General features: G+C 44.6%; 3 protein-coding genes and 1 long non-coding RNA gene across 4 annotated transcripts; 2 read left to right on the forward strand and 2 right to left on the reverse strand.

Moving 5' to 3' along the window:
• Positions 1-93: 93 nt before the first annotated feature.
• LOC113997688 lies at positions 94-9,330 on the forward strand. Its single transcript, XR_003544184.2, has 4 exons — positions 94-552; positions 655-820; positions 6,945-7,054; positions 8,497-9,330. It is a non-coding gene; the product is annotated as an uncharacterized LOC113997688 (long non-coding RNA).
• On the reverse strand, positions 1,496-6,063 carry ARPC3 (actin related protein 2/3 complex subunit 3). The gene is made up of 7 exons (XM_027739752.1): positions 5,921-6,063; positions 4,869-4,968; positions 4,149-4,225; positions 3,805-3,873; positions 3,401-3,527; positions 2,787-2,881; positions 1,496-2,005 (listed from the first exon to the last, which is right to left on the reverse strand). The coding sequence occupies exons 1-7, from the start codon at positions 5,924-5,926 to the stop codon at positions 1,943-1,945; spliced, it is 537 nt and encodes a 178-aa protein (XP_027595553.1). The 5' UTR covers positions 5,927-6,063; the 3' UTR covers positions 1,496-1,942.
• On the reverse strand, positions 6,918-11,717 carry GPN3 (GPN-loop GTPase 3). Its single transcript, XM_027739750.2, has 8 exons — positions 11,612-11,717; positions 11,426-11,534; positions 10,667-10,834; positions 10,114-10,238; positions 9,332-9,447; positions 8,942-9,038; positions 8,476-8,604; positions 6,918-7,886 (listed from the first exon to the last, which is right to left on the reverse strand). Exons 1-8 carry the CDS (start codon positions 11,657-11,659, stop codon positions 7,824-7,826), a joined length of 855 nt encoding a protein of 284 aa, XP_027595551.1. The 5' UTR covers positions 11,660-11,717; the 3' UTR covers positions 6,918-7,823.
• A 98-nt stretch (positions 11,718-11,815) lies between these two features.
• On the forward strand, positions 11,816-19,501 carry DENR (density regulated re-initiation and release factor). The gene is made up of 8 exons (XM_027739751.2): positions 11,816-12,075; positions 13,166-13,280; positions 14,254-14,273; positions 14,540-14,624; positions 15,168-15,254; positions 17,321-17,437; positions 18,439-18,578; positions 19,222-19,501. Exons 2-8 carry the CDS (start codon positions 13,175-13,177, stop codon positions 19,264-19,266), a joined length of 600 nt encoding a protein of 199 aa, XP_027595552.1. The 5' UTR covers positions 11,816-12,075; positions 13,166-13,174; the 3' UTR covers positions 19,267-19,501.
• The last annotated feature ends 55 nt before the right edge of the window (positions 19,502-19,556 follow it).

Below are 19,556 nucleotides of genomic sequence, written 5' to 3' on the forward strand. Positions count from 1 at the left end.
GCAGCCCGGGGAGGAGCGCGCGCCGCGCCAAGGACCCCTCCCGGTGAAGGCGGAGCGGGAACGGCGTGAGGGGAGAATGGGGTGTGTGAGGGGAAAAGGGGTTCGCACACCGGGTCTGAGGAGATCCCCTCGCACCTGCTTGGTTCTGTGTCTCCCATGGAAGGCAACACACTCCCCGTGCCTCCCCTGCTCCGGAGTGCACCCCTTGTCCTGAGAGTACTCTCTTCTGGCTGCTGCAGCCAAATGTGACCGAGGTCCCCGAGATAATGAAGCTCCTGCTTGTAAAAATTGGTAACTAAGGAGAAAGGTCCTTCAAAACCTGCACCACTTCTGGGCCAAACGCCTCACTAGAACCACCGTTAACTACAAGGCATAGGCCAGCCAGATAAATCATAAAGTTTATTTTCCCCACTTTATTACAAAATGAATGTGAAGCGTGGCTATCCTATTCCTAAAAGTGGAATCAGTGGGAGCTTCTAGTTTGGACTTGCCATCACTGCTGTTTGGAGAGGAGTACAGCTCTCAGCAAACATCACCAGCACTGGGCTTCAGGTAACACTAAAAGTGTGCTGGTGCTGTGTGGTGACAGTGAGACAAGTGCTGCCATGAAGGAAAAAAACTGAACAAACCACACTTGGATTTGTGTTCTTCCAGAAACCATCTGACTGACAGAACAGCCGTTTTTTACTAGTTTGGGTGTGTCTGAATCCAGAAAGGCGGCCACAGACCCAGCTATGTGGGATCTGCCTGCAGTACCATTTGCAGGCGCTTCAGTACAGTGGAGCACAGCCCTGTGAAGACAAACCTGCTAAATAAACAGGTAAATTGCTGGAACTACAGCCCCTGCATTAATCTCACTGTTTTCAGTAGGAATTATTCACTTTCTACTGATTAACGTTACTCAATAATCATAAAATCAGAATGGTTTGGGTTGGAAGGGACCTTGAAGATCATTTCGTCCACCTCCCCTGCCAGGGGCAGGGACACCTCCCACTAGCCCAGCTTGCTCCAAGCCCCATCCAGCCTGGCCTTGGACACTTGCAGGGATGGGGCAGCCACAGCTTCTCTGGGCAACCTGTGCCAGGGCCTCCCCACCCTCACAGGGAAGGATTTTTTCCTAATATCCAATCTAAACCTGCTGTCAGCGTGAAGCCATTCTCCCTTGTCCTGTTACTCCAGGCCGTTGTAAACAGTCTCTCTCCATCTTTCCTAAGTTCCCTTCAGGTACTGAAGAGCCACAGTCAGGTCACCACAGAGCTCTCTTCTCCAGGCTGAACAATCCCAATTCTCTCAGCCTTCCCTCACAGCAGAGCTGTTCCAGCCCTCTGATCACCTTGGTGCCTCCTCTGGACTCGCTCCAACAGCTCCATGTCCTTCCAGTGCTGGGACCCCAGGGCTGGAGGCAGCTCTGCAGGTGGGAGCTCACCAGAGCAGGTCCTTTCACAAAAAACCCACCTCTGATTTCCCTGAAAATTGTCCATGAGACACACAGTAGTTACCACATTAATTACAAGCGAAGTTTAATGAATACAATGTAAAAATCACTGCATGGACAACACGGCATGAGAGGTCTATTTGCCCTGGACACTGACACTGACTCCAGCCAGCAGAGCAATGACAGAGCTCCCTTGCCTCACAGCAGACCTGTTTCTTCTCTTAAATACCAGTCCTGTTTTAGGTGCTGTAGCCACAATAACAAAGCAGACTGCATCTGAAACAGGGTGTAGAAAATCACTTATTAAGCACCAGCTTAATAATTTTTGCTTACACAACTTATCTTTTTGCTCTCCCCCCCCATCCACCCCTCATTGACAGGTTTGTTTTTTTCTTTTTGCTTCATAAGCAGTTAATTCTTCCCTGGTACAAAATGCATCCAAAACAAAGGCAAAAGACGTGAACATCTTGCTGTGGAAACGCTTAAAGTTGTTGCCACTTTGCCTCTTCACTGTCCAGGGCCTGAGAGACTCTTGTTCATGAACTGCCTCTTCACAAAGCAGATCCACCACTGCAAAAGGAAGTACAAAGTCAGAAAATATGCTAAAGTGTTTTCCATGTGATGGATAAAATAGTGACTTTAAAGTATTCAACCTCTGACACATAAAAAGTGTTAAGGCCCCAGTTTTGCACATAGTTTTCCACACTGGTTTCTACTGGAATTTAGGTGAACAAAACAACAGGAATGGACATAATGAATTAATAATTTAGGACTTTGAGTTAAAGTGGGAGATTCTACTTTCTCTTATTTTAGTTTTATTATATTTTCTTCCAATATAATTATAAACAAGAGATGCATCAGGAAGCTATGCCTTTGAAACTAAATTAGCTTAAATAATTTCAATATTAGACACAGTCACATTTGCACATGAAACGTGAACAGTCAGGAGGCAATTCACTCATTGATTAGCTTTTTTGTTTTAATCTGGATATGAGGCCAAACGATCTACTTCAAAGCAGCTCTCAGATCAGAGCTGCCTGGGAAGAGAAACAGCATCTCTTGTGCCTGTGAACTTCCATTTGCAAACCCAGCCAAGTGCAGACATGCAGCACTTTGAAGAGTTGCACCAGACACCCCTTAGTACTGCCCTGCCCTTTCAAGCCACCCAAATTGGCATTCACTGTCATGTCACATTAGATTAAATTTATTGATAATTTGCAGCTGCCGTTTCACTGCAAACCCAGTGAGGCTTGGCCAAAGTTGCCACACTTGACCCTCACCCCCATTCAAACATTGCTGAAAACACCCCCCAAACCTCACGAGCTCCCCGATGGTCCCTCTGAACTCTCACCTTGCTGGGCTTGTCACTTTGAGGATCAAACACTTTTTCACAGAGGCGAAGGCCGGTCTCTTGCCTCAGCTGCTGCAGGTAGGCCCTCATCACCTCTGAAAGCAGCACAGGGAAACCAGGGTGAACTGGGGAGCACCAAGTCAAACGGGATTTAACAGGGAGGCATCAGATAGCACTGCTTCAGGAGAGAGCTTCACATCTGCGGGTGCTCGCCAGCTGGCTGAGTTGGTTTGCTCAATTTACAGCAATATTTAGGATTTTTATGATATTTTTACCAGTAGAAAGGATCATCCAAACTGTTTTCTTCTCTCAGTCACCTTTGCTCATTATTGTGGGCTTCCTATTCTGGCTTGGGCTCTATTATTAGGGTTTAACTAGTGATTATCTGATGCAAAAGGTATTCTTAGACCCTATAAATTTGTTCTGTTGGATCCATGGATCCAGAGGAGTCACTGGGCCCTTGAGGTCAGAAAATCCAGCTTGTGCCCTCAGAAGACAGACCACATATTTAGAAAATCCAGTTTTACTGGTAATTTTTCTAACTGCAGTCACAGAAATGCAGCTAATAAAGTATGAGCCCAAGGAAGCCCTCAGAGGTGCTGGATCAGCCTTACCTTCCTCCTGCTTGTTGGCAGGTTTGGCGTAAATGGCATTAAGCGGAAAGCCAGGCTCCCCAGGGATTGGGAAGTTAGTTATTCCTAGTGTGTACATTTCTTTCTCTCCTTGGCCTTTGGAGTTACACTGGAAGAACCAGGCAAACAATGGATTAGCAGTTATAAACAAAAGCTGAGGGAGCATTAGACCCAAATATTTTACCAATCTGTAACACTTAAAAACTCATCAAGAAGAGCAGCACAATATATCCACAGCCTTGGAGTATCTGTGGTTCTGACAGCTAGGACTGGGGTGAACAGGATTATCTGTGCCAGTGGGAGGAGAATATCAGGAAATCCTTTCCTGAGTACAATCCCCAGAACGGACTTTGTTTCCCTCCTGCACAGAAATTCACTTTTCTTACCTTTTGCAGCTTCTTCAGGCACTCAGAAATGTAAAGGGTTACGTAGATCAGTGTTCTGTCAGCCTCGTTCTGCACAAGAGCAAGCACAGAGCCCAGGCACTCTTAGATTAAGGGACACTTTGTGGAACTGATAAAAGTCTGAAACAGGAATGAGTTCAAGCCATTTTGGCCTAGTTTCCCCATGAGAGAAGGACTTGCAATTCACAACATCTACCCAACTTTAAAGATTAAGTGGAAGGAGAGATTTTGTGATCTAATAGAATTATTTCCTTGAAAATAAATTTATATTCACAGCACCAACCTTCCAAAGAACTACTATATGCACAGTACATTAAAAAAATTACCTTAATTTCATAATTTTTGAAGAAAACATTAGCTTTGAAGTAGTAGATGGCTTCGTCTATGATATCAGTGTCCTTAGCTAACAAAAAAGAAATACAGAGTTAAACATTGCACTGTTATACCTCATTTGTCATAAGTTTTACTCACTGAAATACATAAATAAGCATTATTGCAAAGGCAATTCAAAAAGCAGAAGTCAGCACTATGTAACAGAGAACATTTCAAACACTGAGGAGCTCAGACTGTGACATTTAAGCTTCCTACTCTTATTAGGAGCTTTAACTTCCTTATTCTCTTTCCTCTGTGCTGTCTCACTTCACAAACTGCAGCAATTCAGCAGTTCCTCATTTTTCTACCAGTTGCATAACTCATCAAAGTTTTAAGAGCATAAAAGGATCAATTTTTGCAGTGCCCAACCCTGAAGTGCTGCCTGTCCCACTCCTCAGCCTTGGGAGCAGCCGAGTGTCCCCAGCCACGGACCAGAGCGAGCTCTCCGTAGCTGAACCCCCACTTCCTCTGACACTGAGGGTTCACACCATCACATCCTCCCCAAAAACCTCAACCTGCACAACTTAACTATTTGAGAACTTCTTTCCTCCTCTACAAACTGCAAACCTCTCCATTTCCCACCACTGACTCCTCTTGTCACTCTTGCTCTTGGAGCAACCCATGAGATGAGGAGCTACATCCGGGCAGGTTTTCAGACACTATTATAAACTTACTTTCCCGAGGTGCTGGGCCCTTGAACTGGCTTCTGATGGGTAACAGTGCCATGTTCCCAACTAGCTTGGTGTCCGAGTCCATTAACGTGGAGTGGTAAGCCTAGAACGGGGGAAAGCTGGTTATTGGTTCTACTGAAAATAGACATTTCTGTGTCCAATCACATCCCATGCGTCTCCACAAACAGGACTCACAGTCTAGTTCATTATGATGCTCCCAGCAATTTTTCCTTGCACAAACACTGTTTTCTAATAAGGCCCAGAACTCGGTGCCATTCTGGTCAATGCCAGGAGAGCATCATCACTGGCACCACTTGCAGTCATGGTGGTGGGAGACAGGATAAAATCCATATGGCTGATCTGCAGGCACAGTTCATCCCCCCGGCTCCGTGACCCCATCCTGGGGGCCCCGTGTAGTTCACTGAAAATTAGTTGGTCTTTTAAAAATAATTTATCTTGTTTCCATGTCTAGCTAATAATAGTAGATAATTATAAATAAAGCCAGGCTTAGCACGCTCAAAAATAAAGGCCTTTCTGTGCACTCTAAAACTGGTTTAAGTAAAAAAAAAAAAGAAAAAGCTTTCTGCATATAACAGATTCTTCCTGGAAAACCGATTTTCCAGGAAGAATCTGATAAGATTATTTTGGGGCACTTTCCAAATGTTCCCACCGTGCTGTGCCATCCCACTGGGAATCCTTCACCTCCTCCCAGCCCAGGTTTTGTGGGGGGCAGAGGAAGATGTGACTGGGGGAGAGTGGGTGTAAAAAGCAGTTTATTCGACCCAGGGAAAGGTGGTGTAAACAAAGGCAGAGCAAAGTATTGCTCTGACCACCCTCTCCCCCGCTGGCGCCGGGTCCCACCCTCCCGGCTGCGGGTGGATCCCTGCCAAAGGGAGGAAGAGGAAGAGAAAGAGGGCGCTGGCCTTGCAGCAGCCTCCCCTACGAGCCTTTCCCCACTCTCCGCAGGGCTCCCCTCAGCCGCAGCCCCTCTTTCCCCCCGGTCCGACCCCGCCGCAGAGCCCCTTCCCCGGCCCGCCGTCGCACCCGCCGCTCACCGGCATCTCGAAGGGCAGGAGGCGGCTCGGCGGGGCCGAGCGGGAGGGGAGCGGGCGAACGTCCAAGAAAGGGAACACAGCGCTCCCTCCGCCTCTGCTGCAGGAAATGAGGCAGCGGCAGAGGCGGTGCGAGCACGGAAGCGGAGCCCTGCACCGCCCTGGGGCACCGCACCAGGAAGGGATCGCGGGAGGCACTGCTCTGCCAGGGCGCTGGCCACACTGGGACGGGGCTTTGAAAGCCCGCTCTGATGGGGACTTCTTTTCTTCTTTCCATCCTTTGGGGTTTCCCTCCTCTCTCTGCCTTTGCTGTGGCCAGCACTGCAAGTAACCCCTCCTCGGTCACTCCGTGCCACCCTTTTCCAGCCACGCTGACATCTGAGAGGTGAGCTCCAGTCTCGGCGAGGTCAGCATCAGAAGAGCACATTGGGGATGCTTTACTCGTAGCTGGTTTGCTCCCCTGCGAATTTCCAGAGCTCCTGAGGGTCACTTGCTCTGCCCTGGTGCACAGGCAGCCGGCTGCACGGGGCACTCAATTCCCCCGGTGCAAGGAAGGACAAAACGGGTCCAAACACTTTGTGTTCAGAGGGATACAATATATTCTGGTGCACACTCCTATTACTATCAAGCCATAACCTTCCCTATGAGCCAGCATGCTGAATTTGCCCCCGGTAAATGATTCATGGCATGAGTCAGGGAATAAAAACGGGGAGGTTGGAAGGTGAGTCAAAGTAATCCAACTGCAGGGCTGGGCTTTGCCCTTTCAACACACCACGAGTGTGACTTGTCCCAAGGATGTGCCAGTCTGGAGGTGAGTTGTGACCCAAGTTGCCCCAATGTTTGAGTGGTTTAATTCAGTCAGATCAAGTTCTGCCACACAGGGATTTTTGGGAGCCCTTTTCCACTAAACATGCAGGATTTCCTGCTCTTTTGAACCTCTCTCCCAGTTCTGGCTGTGCCTTGGAAAAAGCAGATCTTTACTTCAAAAATAAGCACCATATCAATAGTGAACCTTTTATTCAAACAGACATAAGAACAACCCTACTCCTGAATGAGAAAAAAATTACACCTTCCAGACTAGAAGCAAGAAACTACAAAGCTCAACTCTGCCAAGCTGCTCTCACACCCCAGGGTTAGGTAAGTGCAGTTGTCTCCAAGTATTCACTCCTTGGTTTGGTTCCCATTAAGGGCAATCCTCGCACTCAGACATCTGCTGACCAAGCTGCTCCTACAAAATGACATCCATTTCACAAGGCCATCACTGAGTTCTGTTTAAGGTAATTTTCCTTCTTTAAGTGTTACAGTGTACATGTTATCGATGAATAAACCACTTAAAGTCATGTGCAAGTTGAACAAAAACCAGCTTTAAGAAGGCTTAAAATCTAGAATCTTCAAAAAAAATATATGTAAAACACTCAAGTTCTTAAAGAAGAAGCCCATCCCCTGACCAGCTGCCCCTTTGAAGTTGCCAGTCATCTCTGTCTAATTTAGGTTCAGTTCATGAAATACAACTTTCACCCTTTAGAACAATTCTTTCTCTCATCTAGTAATGAAACTAACTACTCAGTGCTGGAGATAAATATTTGTTACAACATATTTAGACTCAGCTTTGCCTATCTGGCAAATCATTAATTTGTTTCAAGCGTTCCTATGCTGAAATATATATCTATATGAGGGGAACTTTTATATGTGCTAACACTGGCCTATATATTTTATAACCCATACACACACAAGAATAAAAAACTGTTTATTAAAATAGTTTTGAGGTCATATAACTCACTCTTTACTATAAATATTAGTTATCTTACAGATAAAACATTAAGTGTGTTTGTATAGGGGTCAGGATTTTTTTTTCACTTTTTTTTCCCCAGAAAGTATTTTCCTCCCACTTTGAACATATTTTTTTTTACTCATCCACACGATCCTGAAAGTATTCATCCACAAGAGCAGATTTATCTTCTTCATATTCCTGCCAAAGAGAAAACAGAAAAATACAAACTTTATATATAGGTCAAAATTGAGATCCAAGTATTCTGCAGTACAGAAGAGTAAAAAAATGAATTTAAAAAGGGAATAAAAGCACTAAACTTGTTCCTTAGGTTTTATGAGCTGAATAATAAAACTAGAGAGGGCTTGGAACAGATTTTAACACAGTCTTCTATGATGTATTTTACACAATAGAATTTATTTCTAATCTCTATCTCATATACAACACGTGGGTTGAACACAGGAATTATCATGGCAGTTTGAGCAGTCAGGCAGGAAAAAATCTCACTGATCTCAGTGGTCCTTTCTGACATTTGAAGGTTAAAATTCTGTTGATTTTGAAAACCAAAAGCATTAAACACAACCCTTTGATCAATCTGCATATGCAAGATGCTATTAAAGAATTCCACTTTTTAAACTGTAAATGAAGATGATACAGGCATTGTCACCAACAGACTAAAGATGGCCTGCTTTGAACCATACTGAGAAAATTAATTATCAGCAAGGCAAAGTACACATTTATATTGTGGATCCTTTTTAATTTTTTCATCTCCTCACCAGAAGCACCTTACCTTTGGCTCTTTGAATTCCAGATCCTCTCCATACTGGATGGTGAAGTCTATGTGCTGCAGGACGATGTTGATACTTTCCTCGTCAGAGCGATCGAAAGGCAGAAATCGAACCATTCCATAGTCATCAATCTGGAGGGAGGAGCCAAAAGAAAATGCAGTAAGGTAACTCTCAGTCACAGCACTCTAAGCCACCTCCTTAAACCACACTTGTCTGCACTGCTAAAATACCACTCAAAGCCACGCTGCAAAACAGTGGCAATTCCCCACTCAGAGAGTTCTACACGATAGAAAAAGCCATTTCCCAAAGGATTCACAGAAAATGTATTGGCTACAATCCAAACATCAAGAGTATAGTATCAATAGCATCAAGAATCTTATGCTAATCTGAAAAAATAAAGAGCTGAGTTAAAAGAGGCAAAAAGTGATATTGAATTTAAGGATACCAGTTCAAAAGCAATATACCTACCAATCCACATATAGATTTAGTCAGCTTCTTAAACCTTTTGCTTTTCAATATATTTGTAGAATCTTCAATCATAGAATACATGTCTGGATCTAAGTACCTGGGAGAAACAAAGTCATCATGAACACTCAAAGTCTGTCACTTAGAATGACACAAGAGATGCAAGATGATTATTTACAGAAAAATCCAGAGATCAGTACAAACATGGAGCTGTTCTTTTGACTCTGTAAGCATCCTATTCAGCTGTTTAAAGACTATGTTTAATATAAACCAAATCCATCTTGTCCCATTCCAAAAGAGGATGTTTAAATTGTGAGAAACATTAGACTGAATTTTGAGCGAACTTTGCCTCAATATATCACACTACAGAGTAAATAATTTTTTGGAACTTACTTTTCTATTTCCTTCTTGGCTTTCTTGCTCAGCAAATCCATTTTGGTCATGATGTTAATCTGTGGAATCTCTAAAGATATCATTGCACTGAGTGCTGCCAGAATTCCAGAGATAAACTGAAAAGAGAATGAAAAATGATGTATTAAAGTACAGAAAAACACAAACCCAGCACGCAGGACACTCAACCCCAGACCAAATGTAGTAATGAATATATGGAACACGGACACAAAGCGATATGAGGAGTTGGGATATGAGGAGTTTCCTGTTGGAAAAGGGAGGTGGGAAGTATCCCACCTATTTTTGGAGCCTCGGATCTGGATCTGCCACTGGAAAGGGCATTAAGAAAACCCAAACCCTTCTCGGGATTGTTCCTGATAAATGGAGAAAGTGGCCTGCTCACTCTCCAGCTCTGAGAAAGCTCTCATGGAATCACATGAGATTCCAAGAATTTACATTGGAAGCAACTTCTGGAGGTTATCTGGATCCTCCAACTGCTCAAACAGAGCAGCTTCTAAGTCAGGCCAGGCTGCCCAGTCAAGTTTTGACTCCATGAACGTTCACTGCACAACCTCTGTGCCTGCTCCAGTCTGACCATTCTCCCAGTGCTGGTTTTCTTTACATCCATCTGGGATACCCTTTGCTGCAACTCATGTCTGAGGCAGATGAAGAGAAATCTCCCTGGGCTTAGCATTTTCTCCTCCAGGCAAACCCAGCTCCCTGAACGGCCCAGATTTTTTGTTCTTTGTCAGTATGAACTTTTCCAACAGCTTTCAAATGGGTACCTTAAACGATTCCACCATAAACTGAGAATCCACAAGGAAGACTCCACAGACACGGAATTCCCACTGCTGGAGCTGCTCCACCAGCTGTTTCATCACTGGCAGGTGCGTGTAGAGCTCGATCTGACCTGGGGCACACTCAGGATATCAATGGGTAGGAATGGGAAGCAAACAGGAATATTTTGCAGTTATATATAAACACGGAATTACACTTAATATAAATAAAAACTGGTAAGAAAAGCATCCTCTTTTAGGCAACTCTGACTGGTGAAGTGGAAAAGAAATAAAAGGGGTATTTTCCCTCCCTTGACCTCCAATTAAGTGTTATTTGCAGTTGCCACAGTGTCCCCACACCACATGTTGTTACCAAACACCAGTGCAGTCACCCAGAGCAGCCCAGGACCAAGGTAACTCCTGAAACACCTGGAAGTGACTCTGACAATTGTTAATAATGCAAAAAAACATGAATTATCATAACCAACTAAACCAAAGCACTGCAAATTTTATACTGTGATATAAAATATGAAACGATACCAAAACATTGACGTGCGTTTACCTGGACAATCAAACAATATATAATCATCCTCCACGTGCCCCAGGCTCTCCTCCAGCCAGTTAAAGTTGTTGGCAAAGTACTCCATGCAGAACACCAAACCTCCATTGGGGCCAAACCTCAGGGATTCATCCTCCATCACATCGTCCACCTCTATCAGCTCACGGATGTCTGTGACAACACCAAACACTGGGAATAAACCCTCCAAACAGTCTGGGAGGTCAGGGAGCCAACACTCCTTCACTGCAGCACTGGGTGCACGGGGATCTCTATTCATGAGCTAGTACATATTCATTACCTTTCCTGAATACACACGTATATGCTAAATACTTTCACGGACCGAGCTGGATATGAGTGGGAGTCTTTTGAGGGTCCCTGGTGGCCGTTTGGGGAACATCCCATTCCCCAAATTTTCCTTTCATGGTCCCGGATCCGCTAATGAATCTGTTCTCCTTCAAGGTATCCCAACTATGAGGTCAGGTCCAGATGTACTTTTCCTATCATCTTTGTTTAGACACACTTTGTTCTCAAAACTATGACATATACAGGTAGATGTTAATCACTGGCCCAGGTAAATACAGGGATTAAGAACTACCTGGCACAAGACCCATCAGTCACCGATGTGGGGAGTCAGCACTATTACAAACTACATTAATCTCTGACATGGGTGCTGAGCATTATCGGGCACAAGACCGGGCATTATTCACTGATACAGGAACCAGACGCTATTTTGAAGTTTGTAACGGCCCCCCCGGCGCTCACCTGCCATCACGGGGTAGCTGAACAGCTCGGCCGCCGGGTCCAGGTTCACCACCTGCACGGCGCGGCCCAGCGCCTCGCAGTGCTGCACCATGGTGGAGCAGTACGTGCTCTGCAAGGCACACACGCCCGTCAGGGGCTGCCCGGGGCCTCCCCCCGCCCGCCGTCCCCCCGCCGCTCCACGCTCACCTTCCCGCTGCCCGCCGGGCCCATCACCAGCTGCGCGTACCGGGGCATGGCGGCGGCACCGGCGGCACCGGCGGGGAATGGCCGCTGCGGCGTCCCGTAGCTCGGCGGAGCACGTGTCTCGGGCGGGTCCCCCCCGCCCCGGTACGGCGGCCTGGTGGGGCCACACCGTACCCGCCCCTCTCGCGAGACGGCGGCGCTGGGGCGGGCGCACGTGCGCGCGGGGTGAGGGACCGGGACCCGCCGCGGCCCGAGGGGCCTCCGGTACCGCCACCGCCGCCCCCGGGGCCCCCCGCCCCGCTCAGCCCCCGCACAGCGCCTCCCACACAGCTCCATCTTCTCCGGAGGGCCCCTCGCAGGGACCCCCCCGGCGCTGGTACCGCAGCATCCTCCCCGCTCGGGTACCTGGCGCCCGCCTCTCCCTCAGCCCCGGCACCGCCCCGCGCTGCGAGCCCGACCCTCCTCAGGTACCCGGAGTCCCATTTCCTCGGCTATGCCCCCCCCCCCCCATCCCCTCAGCTCTGTCCTCCCATTCCCTCAGCTCTGTCCTCCCATTCCCTCAGCTCTGCCCCCCATCCCGTCAGCTCCACCCCCCCATCCCCTCAGTTCTATCCCCCCTATCCTCTCTATGCTCTCAGCTCTATCCCCCCATTCCCGCAGCTCTGGTCCCCCATCCCACCATGTCCATGATCCCCACTGTGTCTGGTTTTCCATCACCCTTCCTCCCGACCTACCCTCGCTTTTGCCCCATAACCACCCAGCACTCTCCTTCCCCCATTTGGGGTCTCCATGGGTACCCCAAGATCCTTCCTCGCTGTGACCATCTCCTGCCTCTCCTTGTCCCCCTACCCCAAACCTCACCCCCTCTGGAGCCCTGGCATTTTCCCTCAGCATTCCTCACTGCCCAGCACAGCTTGTCCTGGCTCCAAGGCTCCCTCTCACGTCCTGTTTGCTCCCATGGCCCTGGGGGATTTCTTGTGTATTCCTAACTCTTTCCTTCTTCACTCCTGTTTTCTAAGCCCCTGGCTGAGAACCTGTGCGTGCAAACCAGCATTAAGTCCATTAGCCGGCTGAGTTTGGTTTGCTTGTTTTGTAGTGTTTGAGGCTTTTTGCCAGTGTCCTCGGATTGTAATTCTTCAGGCACGGATTTAAATGACCCCTTTTCTTTGCTAGTATGTGAGAGGTCCCTCCCCTACTCCCCAGTGCCCCTGCTGTTCATATGTCACTGATTGACATGATTATTCACATTGTGCTTAACCCAGCGTTCTGTAATTCCATGTGGGTTTCCTAAAGGCCCTCCTTCGTTTACACTGCATTTTGTGGCAGTAATGTGCTAGAATTCCATACTGCTTGGTATCTTTTGTAGTCATTTCCCCCATATATTTTCATTATTATTTGACTCCTATTTTTTCCTCCCTGATCTCTCTTACGCTTCTTACGCCTGTACCTGTTTTCTCTGGGATTCGTCAGTCTCTGGGATTCTTGTTGAGCTGGGAGGGATGGGACTAACTCAAACCCAGAAGCTGGGTCCTGATTCTTCTGTTCTGTGACCCCCAGGCGTGTGACATGGCCACGGATGTCGCCGAGCCCGTGGTCCCTGACTGCAGAGGGGACGGGAGGAGCGGTGCCAGGTCAGACGCCGACTACCCCCTCCGGGTCCTCTACTGCGGAGGCAAGTGCTGGAAGGGCAGCTGTCCATGATCCCTACAGTGTGCTGTTTGTGAGGGCAGAGAGAAAGAGAGAGTCTCTTTTGCTCAGATTTTATTGAGAAGCTGGACCCTGGTCAGCTTGACCTTTCTGATTGTCTTTCTGAAACAGCTTTGTTGTGTATTTTATCCCAAACATTTTTGGTGAAATGTAGGGATCTTCCCCCCTGAGAGACAGGATTGACAGCTCTCTGGGTGTGAAAGGAGTGGGAGCTCCGATCTCTTCCTGCAGAAAGCCAGTAAAGCACAGAAAAGGCCTCTGAGCTTTAGTGTAACAATGAAAAATGGAATACATGGGACTAATTGAACTGTGTGTAGAATTATTCTTTACATTACATTGTAGTTATGTGGGTGAAATTTAAAGGGAAGTAAATAATTTAGGTATTTTTTTAGGTAGGTTTGTCACTTTGCTTTGGGCTTGAATACAGTTGCAGGGGATTAGGAAATAGTCCCTGTTGTGTGTGAAAATCTGCATGTTGGTTTGGGTGGTTGTGGGGCCAAGTCCCTCTTTGGGACTTTGGCAGCTCTTGGAAAAAGGAAAGGTGACCAAACCATGTGGTATTTTATTGGGTGTATCTTTTGCCTCAGGTAAAACTATTGTTTCTTTCTGTAACTTATCCCAAAGCTTTAGGCATCTCCTTCCCTCACTGACTCTTGCTGTGGTGGTTTTATCCTAATACAGAACATGTGAGCACAGGTCTAACAAGAGAGGAATTAAAATGTGGAATGGCATCAATACAGTAATAGTTTTGAGCCAGTATGGGATTATAACCAGAAGTTCTGATGTAAGCAGGGCTAAGAGTTGGACTCGATGATCCTTGTGGGTTCTTCCAACTCAGAATATTCTCTGATTCTTTGCTTTGGAATTTAACACTAAGGTTGTAAGTGGAGAACTTCTTTTTGTAATGTGATTTTTTTTTTCTCCTCTTCTTTCTCCAGTCTGTTCGTTGCCAACAGAGGTGAGTTAATTATTTTTTTGTCTGAATTTTTTCCTTCTGTCCTGTGATTCCTGACTATGATGATTCTTCCTGATATTCTCTGTCTTGTCTTAATTGTGCTCCAGCCACTGTCATCATTAGGATAACATGAGTTTTCTTATGTGCTAATATTTGTATTCAGTCATCTTAAGGAGAAATGGCTGAGCTGAATAGCAAATATATTTTGGTGTATTTGTGATGTATTTTGTCTTGCCTCCACTAACAACATACATGTGATTTTTCTCTAGTACTGTGAATACATGCCTGATGTGACTAAATGCAGACAATGGTTAGAAAAGAATTTTCCAGATGAGTTTGCAAAACTTACAGTAGGTAAGAATCTTGTGTGTTTTCCAACTGATACGTGCCCTCTGACATATTCAGAAATCTTTGAGCTCATCTCTTCCCTTTTCCTGCTGTATCGTGTGGAAGTTAATACTTTTCTTAGGAGTCTATCATGCTTTTGGATGCTGTGAAATATGTTTGATAATGTCAGAAAACACTAAATAATCAACGTGTAGTTTCAGTAATAATATTTGAGCTTTCTTAAGGTTTCAGCTGTAACCAGTCACCCGTGTGCTTGTTCATTGGATTTTGCATCTGTCCAGGCTGCTGTGAATGGCTGGAGGAAAGGTCATTAATGATGGGGAACTTGTTCAGTAGCATTTGGAATTTCAGTATTAACATTAGCATTTATTTAATTTGCATAAGTACTGTAATGAAGATGTAACACGCATCAGTCAAGGGGCTGCTGCATTTCAGCAGAGTTTACTGATTTAGCAAAATATCATTGTACCATCCTGTTTCTGGAAGGCTGTCAGTGTCTGATCACTAATTTTGTTCTTTTTCCCCTCACTCCTTTCTGATGCATTTAAGAAAATTCACCTAAACAAGAAGCTGGGGTTGGAGAAGGCCAAGGAAATGTGGGAGGAGAAGAAGAAGAGAAGAAGAAGCAAAAGAGAGGCAAGGTCTAAATAGTTGATTGTGGTACTGATTTATAAGCAGTTTGGGGCATCCCTTTCTCACCTGCTGGTCTGGACCAGGGCACAAATTCCTCGGATTTTGGTTGTGAGCTGTGCTGTGACTGCACAGAAAACAGTGAATATCTTTCTCCTGGTGGCAGCAGTTGGTGTGGTGATCTGTGCTGATGGAAACATTGGAGAGCAGGGACAGGGATAGCCAGGGAAAGGGGACCTGCATCCTGTGTCTCATTGTTCCAGTCACGGCTATCACACTTATTCAGGGAGCAGTTCTTCCCAACTAAAATCAGCTGGCATTCCTCCCGGAATACCTGGAATACCCGTTCCTGCCCTGTTTAGCAGCAGTTTGTAGGTTGTTTGCAGAGTAGAACAAAGACTGCTTTCCTCCATGAATGCCTCATGACTCTGCTTTGGCCTTTGTTCCTTCCCCCTCTCTGTATTCACGTAACAGGATTTGGTTTTATGCTTTTAAATCTGTTACCTGTGTCTCCACTAAGAGCTATGTCTCTTTGCAGCAATACTAATGAAAAACATTTCCAAAACTCAGCTTTGGAATGTAAAAAAATTATATGAAACTACTTAAACGCACTTTTATCTTCTATCATTGCAGTTTTTGCTGTTTAATTAATTAACATACTTTCCACCATAAATCAGAGTGCTGGGATTGTTATTAATAGATATTTGCCTGTGCAGTGCCAGTTGTGTCTAGTGCTTCAGAAATTATGGTTAATACCAAGTTAGATTCACATTTTAAGCCACACATCACTGCAGAGGTTTTATTTTTGTGTCTTGGTAACCGGTTTTGTTTGCCTTGCCAGTAGGCAGTGTCTAGTGACAACAGTAATTTATGTTCTGTAGCTTGGATGCTTTTCCCAGAGATTTCAGAACATTTTCTTTCAGCATTAAATTATTGTGTGTGATGGTACGGTTAGTTTTCAGTCTGGGTTTTGGTTCTGAAATAAGAGTGTTTAAAATATTTAGGGATTTTCTCGTAATATCTAAAGTTTCATGCAGACTTACAGTCTGGTGTTAAGCATGATGGTTTAAGATTGAATGCAAAGAGAGAGGATGAGGAAAACCAAGCCTATACTTACAAAGACACTGCAGGAATTTGCTGAAGCAATTTTAAGACCGAAATTTACTGTCTTTAAAATTATCAGATATCAGTTTGTAATAATGTAGAATTGAAAGTGCTGTGTGTTAGAAAAAAGAGTCACAGGGGTTAGTTTGCTTGTTCTAAATTCTTTAGGTTTTCATCCTGGGAAGGCTCAGGAACATCAAACTTTGGTTACCCTGAAGTAATTTGATGACTGTACACAAAGTCAGCCGAGATCTTAATCTGCCTCGAAGAATCCTAATTAGCGGAATGTAACTTTTCCAGGCTTTGCTCAGACTAATAAATGCCCAATATGTGAAGTGTTCCCACAGGTTGGCCTAGGAACAGACAGGAGGAAAGATGATGTTCAATCATGTGCAGTTTTGCCTCGTTTCGGAGGTGTGGTGTTTGCTGCTGGTTCATATATCAGTGTCTGGGGTGTGCTTGGATATCCAGAATTTAGTCTGCTGTGTAACCCGGCTCGTGGCCGCGGTAAATGAACGTGGGGAGGTTGCTTTGCCTCGGACACAGACCCTAGGGATGTTAAACTCATGAAAAGCATTAAAATAACAGTTTGTTCCTCAGACTACAAACCAAAGAACAATTCCTGAAAGAGCAGTTAAATGCAGACCAAGCACAGTGATTAGTAAAGTGTGGGGAAAAGCCCTTTTTTGCTAATTGTAGTGGGGTTCTGCTGTGCAGCCCATACTGGAATGCACATTTGACATGTATATATTATTATTTCTCATAATACTGAGCTTTGGGGACAGAGGATCTTTCTTAAATAATAATAAACCTGAGACAATATGCAAAATTCATTTTTGCTACCAATGCAATTGGGGAGATAACAGTTTCTTTGTTTATAGGGATTAAATCTGACCTTATATGCTTTTTTCTTTGATGAAGTATATCATCATTTAACTAATCATGTAACTTTATGCTCTCTTTTAAAGGTGGAAGAGGTCAGATAAAACAGAAAAAGAAGACTGTACCACAGAAAGTCACGATAGCTAAAATTCCCAGAGCAAAGAAAAAATACGTCACAAGAGTGTGTGGCCTGGCAACGTTTGGTGAGTTGACTTTAACCTGCCTTTAACCTCATCATATTTCTTCTGATCATATTCTGCTGAGTGACCTGCTTCTGTCTGTGTGAGGTGAAAGTCCCAAGGTGCTTTTAGCAGTTCCAGAGGTACACTGACTTCTCTCAGGGATAAATTATTTAAGTCCTTATTTCCATGTTTTTTCAAACAAATAGGGCTATGGATTTTTTGAAACAGGGTTTCACTTGTTAGGCTTCAGACTAGTCTATTGTCTTTAATTATGAAGATGTTTATTTAAAAAAACCCTCTTATTTCCATCAAACCTGAAAATATGTTATTGGCAATTAAATTCACCTGTTCTTGAGACTGTTTAAGTAAAGCTTGAACTGCCTTTCTAATAAGACAGTCAAATGATTGCCAGCTTAATGCTGTCCTGCATAGCTTTGGTTCAGCTGCAAATAACCACTTGGTGTTTGTAACAACATCTTACTTCACACATTGATCACAAACTCTGTTAAAAAGGTAAGTTTTAACCTTTTTTGGATTAACAAGCCATGTCCCATATTTCCTCTATGAGAGTATCATCTGATTTCTTGAGGGATCAGTAATACCTTGGTCTAAACTGGGTACCCTTGTGCTGGAAGCCAGTCTCAAAAAGTGTTGGGACATGTTTCTGGAAATAACACCACTGTGGAAAAACTTGTTCAATAACCATAGGAGATGTTCAGAGGTGGAGGTGTTTTTTAAACATTTCTGCATGTGCTTTTCTGGTGAGCGTGTGCAGCACAGGCCCCCATGAACAGAACATGTAGGGGACATTCAGCAATTTTTATTTTGAAGAATTTGCTGGATCTGTAGAGTCAGATGTTTTGGGTGCAAACAACAGACTTTGCTCTCAATGGAAACCATAGCAAGGCTTCAGCTGTTAACTACCACTTTTTCAACAGTTAAAGCAATATTTTGCCTTTGAACCTGAGAAAATACTTTAATGTCAGTGACTGTACTTAAATTGTCCATTTTCCCCTCAACAGAAATCGATCTTAAGGAAGCACAAAGGTTCTTTGCTCAGAAATTTTCCTGCGGTGCCTCAGTAACAGGAGAAGATGAAATCATCATTCAGGGGGATTTTACAGATGACATTATTGATGTAATCCAGGAGAAGTGGCCTGAGGTAATAAACCTTTCCTTCTGTCAGGACTCTACTTTTCCACAATAACCTGTGACTTTCTGACAATTTCAGAAAAGGTTTCATCTTTGGCAGCACAGACTGTTGCACAAAAATAGAAGAGCAGTTGTTGCATTCCCACCCTAAAGTGAGGGAAGCATGTCAGAATGAGTCCAGCTGTCGAATGTCTGTGGCTTCTTTGTGACCGTTTCTTAACAGTGAATGTCTGACTATTCTTACATTGCCATCCTATTTTTCAACACCTCTTAAAATATTGCAAAATTAAAACAAACAAACAAACCCAAACCCTACACACTTGTGCTTCAGAAAAGAAGCTAATTTGGGATTGGACCAAAATTGATGGTTGAGAGCTGTAATTGCAAATGCTTTCTCTGACTCTCCCTTGTCCTGGTATTTCCCAAGTGGAATTCTTTCTGAAATAACTCCATAGGCCTGTCTTTATTCTGAGCTCTGTTAGGCTCAGCTGTGTCCTATGAGCACATGTCACTCACACAGAATTTACAGCAGGGAATCTGGGATGGTGCTGTTTACTTCTCCCACACTTCATTACATTTACAGGAGTGAATATTAAATGAGACATGTAAGAAGAAAATACATTTACTTTGCTGTGTTTTGCTTTTTTCCCTAGGTGGATGATGACAGCATCGAAGACCTTGGAGAAGTCAAGAAGTGAAAGACTACCTTTATTTAATTAAATGGTTATAAATGATATAGCCAAAGTGAGGCTTCTAAATCCATTTGCTCTGCAGTGAAACTGTGGAGAACCCACACCCTTGGCATTTTCACTGTTCTGTATAGGCTGCTTGTTTATTTTTTTCTTTTTGTTGTGATATTTGCCAAAGTTAAATCGGGGTTCTACCATGCTTACGCATGAAGTAGATTTAAATAAAATTACTGTTCCTCACTGAGTACAGTATCTGGTATTTTTTACATATACTTTCCTCAAACTATCTTACAGGAAAA

Source organism: Pipra filicauda, unplaced genomic scaffold (genome assembly GCF_003945595.2).
Source record: "Pipra filicauda isolate LSUMZ 115617 unplaced genomic scaffold, ASM394559v2 scaffold192_size1418226_pilon, whole genome shotgun sequence".
Classification (NCBI taxonomy): Eukaryota; Metazoa; Chordata; class Aves; order Passeriformes; family Pipridae; genus Pipra; species Pipra filicauda.

Coding starts and splice junctions, on each gene's coding strand:
- ARPC3 (XM_027739752.1), bottom strand. Junction 4,226..4,868: donor GGGCCCAGCACCTCGGGAAA/GTAAGTTTATAA, acceptor CTTTTTTGTTAG/CTAAGGACACTGATATCATA. Junction 2,006..2,786: donor AAAGTGACAAGCCCAGCAAG/GTGAGAGTTCAG, acceptor TTCCTTTTGCAG/TGGTGGATCTGCTTTGTGAA.
- GPN3 (XM_027739750.2), bottom strand. CDS start 11,659: ATGCCCCGGTACGCGCAGCTGGTGATGGGCCCGGCGGGCAGCGGGAAG. Junction 9,448..10,113: donor TTATGGTGGAATCGTTTAAG/GTACCCATTTGA, acceptor TTCTCTTTTCAG/TTTATCTCTGGAATTCTGGC. Junction 7,887..8,475: donor TGGAATTCAAAGAGCCAAAG/GTAAGGTGCTTC, acceptor TCTCTTTGGCAG/GAATATGAAGAAGATAAATC.
- DENR (XM_027739751.2), top strand. CDS start 13,175: ATGGCCACGGATGTCGCCGAGCCCGTGGTCCCTGACTGCAGAGGGGAC. Junction 14,625..15,167: donor GTTTGCAAAACTTACAGTAG/GTAAGAATCTTG, acceptor GATGCATTTAAG/AAAATTCACCTAAACAAGAA. Junction 17,438..18,438: donor GTGTGGCCTGGCAACGTTTG/GTGAGTTGACTT, acceptor TCCCCTCAACAG/AAATCGATCTTAAGGAAGCA.